This window comes from Pinus tabuliformis, chromosome 6 (genome assembly GCF_031772625.1).
Source record: "Pinus tabuliformis cultivar Carrire ecotype Pingquan chromosome 6, CPIR1, whole genome shotgun sequence".
Taxonomy (NCBI): Eukaryota; Viridiplantae; Streptophyta; class Pinopsida; order Pinales; family Pinaceae; genus Pinus; species Pinus tabuliformis.
This window is the reverse complement of record NC_142292.1, coordinates 1,392,930,399-1,392,934,672: the sequence shown is the minus strand read 5'-3', so window position 1 is coordinate 1,392,934,672 and position 4,274 is coordinate 1,392,930,399. Positions and strand designations below refer to the sequence as shown.

Here is a 4,274-nt window from a genome sequence, read left to right as displayed (position 1 = left end):
CTATTCAAATGTTTACATAAGCCAATATTTCATCCACAATGGCTAAGAGTAGTATATATCAAAGACTGAAGGCACTGAAATTGCCCAATTCACTCATATATCTACTCAAATTTCTACACAAACCAATATTTCATTCACAGTGGCTAAGAGTATATATCAAAGTAGCCGACTGAAGGCACTGAACTTGCCCATTTGAGACTTATATATCTATTCAAATTTTTAAACAAACCAATGTGTGATCCACAGTGGCTAAGAGTATCTATCAAAGTAGCAGACTGAAGGCACTGAACATGCCCATTGCAAAATTCAGACTCATATCTATTCAAACTTTTACACAAACCAATGTTCATCCACATAGGCTAAGAATATATATCGAAGTAGCAGATTGAAGGCACTGAACTTGCCCTTTTTAGATTCATATACCTATTCAAACTTTTACATAAACCGGTCTTTCATCCACAGTGGCTCGTGATTTTCAAAATTTTTATGTATGCCATAATAAGCACTTCACGAATCAACTAGGAATTGAAGGCACTTGCACAAAGAATATAATAACATAAAACCAACGTATTCTTGCACAATAATATTATTGATGATACCACTATGCATAAATTTCTATTGCTTTGTTGTAAGCCACAACAGGATCTTGATCTTCCTTGGCACAGATGTTACTGTCAGATGGACTGAGATGAATTTTTGCAGCCCCATTCTTCAATCAAATTTTATTCCTTTTCAATTTTGGGGCCATGAGAATCTGATAGCAGCCAACAAGTTTCTTCTTCTCCTTCTCAACCATCTCACCACCATCTTTCTGCTTTTCTTGATCTTTTCCCTATTCCTTGCATGCACTACTGTTGAAGTCTTGACAGCGGGATTGCTGTTCTTCGGCATCAACAACATTATTAGGTTTAATGGACAATAATTTTCTCACAAATGAAGGCCTTGGTTTGACAGGATTCCCCATCAAATCTCTGAAACCCACAACCCCCAGTTGCAGGGATGAATCTGTTCATTCTGTCAAGATCTACTCCATCAAGAATCATGGTGCCAAGGTTGAGAATGCCCTGTGGGTGACCAGAAGGACGACGGACCTGCAGTGCCAAGAAACTCATCCCACTGAAATCTGTGCTCCCGTAGCCCTTGAGGAGAGTGGAAAGCAAGACCCTCACAGTGCCTAGCAGGGTATCCCTGAGGCAACCCACGCAGTATATCTCCATCATCACAGCAGAGGTTTCACAGCGGAGCAAACTCTCTTCCACTCTGAATATGGCCTTGTCGTTCCAAGTAGGGTTTGCACCCCCTGTTCTGTCAATTGCGTCATCAATTTTTTCTCGAAATTGATCCATACAACACAGTAGGTCTACATCATGCCAACAAGATGCATCTCCTTCAGATCTTGAGCTGAGATGATGTTAAGCTCCAGCTGTGTGTAAGCTTCCCCCATGATGTAGAGTGAATTTACTGCACAAGGAAACGCAATATTCATAGACCACCCTGATTGAAATTACAGGAGAAGAAACGCCATGAATGAAATCTTTTGAAATCTGAACATTGTATAGAACTGACTTATAAGACAAAACACATCATAGACTCTCTAACTCATGATGATGAAAGTAGATGGAAATCAGTGCAGAAGGCCACCCCAAATGGTCATGATCGAAGCCAAGAAGCAGGAAAACCCATTCATAGATACAACAATAATGGAACAAGCAAAAACAAATTTGTACCAAATCCATTTGTTGTTTCATTTTAGAATTTTATTTTTGTGATTTCCATTTCAAAACTCCATTACTTCACCTGCACCTATAGTCTCAAGCTCTCATATTCATAAAAACAATGTACAAAATTTTGCTTGAGTTAGTTTTAGATTATAAAATCTACCCATTTCAAAACTCCATTGCTTCACCTGCACCTATCTTCTTAGAATCTCATATTGATAAAAGCAATGTTGAAAATTTTGGTTGTTAGTGTTAGACTATAAAATCTACCTATTTCAAAACTCCATTGCTTCACCTGCACCTATCTTCTCAGGCTTTCATATTGATAAAAACAATGTAGAAAATTTCAGTTGAGTTAGTTTCAAACCATAAAATCTACCCCAACTTCATCTAATGGGCTTGTAATATAGCCTTCTTTCCCACATTTTCTTGATTATAAAATAATGTCAAAGTCAAACGAGATTTAGAAATATTTTTCAACAATAGTCACTTGCATCAGCTGATTATTATCTCGCTTGGTTTTCATCCTTATGGCTTAATATGGACGGACCATTTTCTGTAAGATTAGAAAAGCCTTGTGAATCCTTTAGTTTCAAAGTAATTCTTTTAGATCACTTGCCTATCTATCTGGAGTCTAGACCTCTCAAACGAAGAGGCCTAAAAACATACCATTTTCATTTGAACAGCTGCAGTTTGGCAACCTAGACATAGAAAATAAAATCCAGTATTAGTGAAATGAAGACACTCACATTACATGAACAAAAATGTGAAGTTTCAAAGTAATTCTTTCAGATCACTTGCCTATCTATCTGGAATCTAGACCTCTCAAACGAAGAGGCCTAAAAACATACCATTTTCATTTGAACAGCTGCAGTTTGGAAACCCAGACATAGAAAATAAAATCTAGTATTAGTGAAATGAAGACACTCACATTACATGAACAAAAATGTGAATCCTTTCTAAGAAGCTTCAAAATGTAACGAAAAAAGTGGAACAACTAGGTTTTTGTAAACATATTCAAAAGAAACATGAACTGGAGATAGAGATGGTTAGTGTTGTAAAAGAAAAGGAATTGATATTGTGGCTTGAAAACGACAGATGCTTCCTTTATACTTTTTAAGTGCCAAGCATAAACCACCTTCCAATCTAAGGAAGGATAACAGTAAGTACAAGGAAGACCACAGATGCTTCCTTTATACTTCAATTGTCAAGCATTAACCAACATTCATAAGGTAGGTGCTTCCATAGACTCTATCTGATCATGTGACCAACCAGCCCAACTTAACAGCCATGACAGCATCAGCAGATCAGTGGCCCCTTGCGGGGCCACACCAGCCCAACTTAACAGCCATGACAGCATCAGCTGATCAGTGGCCCCTTGTGGGGCCACACCAGCCCACCTTTGGGCAAACCACTATGTAAGAAAATTAAAACTTGGTGGAAACTGTAGCAGCAAGCCACTTTCACCTACCCATCTTGTCTCTCATGGCTAGTCTTCAAATGAATAGAGGAAAGATTACCGAGTCATGAACTTTTAAATGAGGGCATATTATCAAAAACCTTGAATGAGACTCATGAGAATCTATAAAAGAAAAGAAGTCAGACATGCCTGACTTAGTGGTTGATACAGTGCTTAACCACATTAATCACCCTCGTTCAAATACTGGAAGGCATAAAGCCCTGCGTTATTAAAAAGTTCATGAGTTTGATAGGGTTCAAATTCAAAAAGATAAGAAAAAGGAGGTATTCTGTAGACAGAAGTCAATAATTCAATGGCTTAAAGATGGTGGAAGAAGCGGTGCCCGTTTCCTTAAAACCACTCAGAATAGAAGGGTTTATAATAAAATTTCTGTAATAGAATACCAGACAACACAGTAGTAACTCAAATCTGCAAGGAAATCTACTTCAACCTCTACTGACGATGCCGGTTACTGAAGAAGAAATACAGGATGTTGTTTCCCCAAGAAAAGAAATCGCATCCTCAGCCACTTTTAAGGGTAACACCTGTAAAGACTGAACTTCCCCAATTGAACCACGTCCTCTATAGCATATGCTAAAAGCATTCACGGAACATGATCCCTCGATGTAAACGAAATACTCAATTCTCCTAAACACCACCTTGACTTAATGAATATGGCTGTGGTTGGTCAGAACTTCGGAAAACGAAACTGGCATTGATAATGACAAATTTCTCTAATTAATTCTGAAGTATACAGGCTATTGATCTTGTCGTACCTAATAATCCTGAGGAGAGCTCAGAGATCATAGAACAGTCGTTTAAAGCCCTGAAACAATTTGTAAACTCAACCATCGGAAAAGAGTAACGATATGTTCCTCCTAATTAGACAGGATCTGAACTGCTGATAACAAAAGGAAAGAAATAGTAATTCCTTTTCACATTATCATAAGACGATGAAAATGTCATAAAAATAGAGTACATACACCTTATTATTATCTGCACAAGGCTACACATGCAGGGAAGAAAGACATGAAGAGTCTCTGCGAAGAGTCTCATCGCCAGCAGGCATTCTCTGCGAAGAGTTTCATTGCTAGCAA

At 38.0% G+C, this 4,274-nt stretch overlaps 1 protein-coding gene across 1 annotated transcript; it reads right to left on the bottom strand.

Annotated features, from left to right (window-relative positions):
* Positions 1–908: 908 nt before the first annotated feature.
* Positions 909–1,346, bottom strand: LOC149263830 (protein SRC2-like). Its single transcript, XM_089391094.1, has one exon. The coding sequence runs from the start codon at positions 1,344–1,346 to the stop codon at positions 909–911; it is 438 nt and encodes a 145-aa protein (XP_089247220.1).
* Between the last annotated feature and the right edge of the window lie 2,928 nt (positions 1,347–4,274).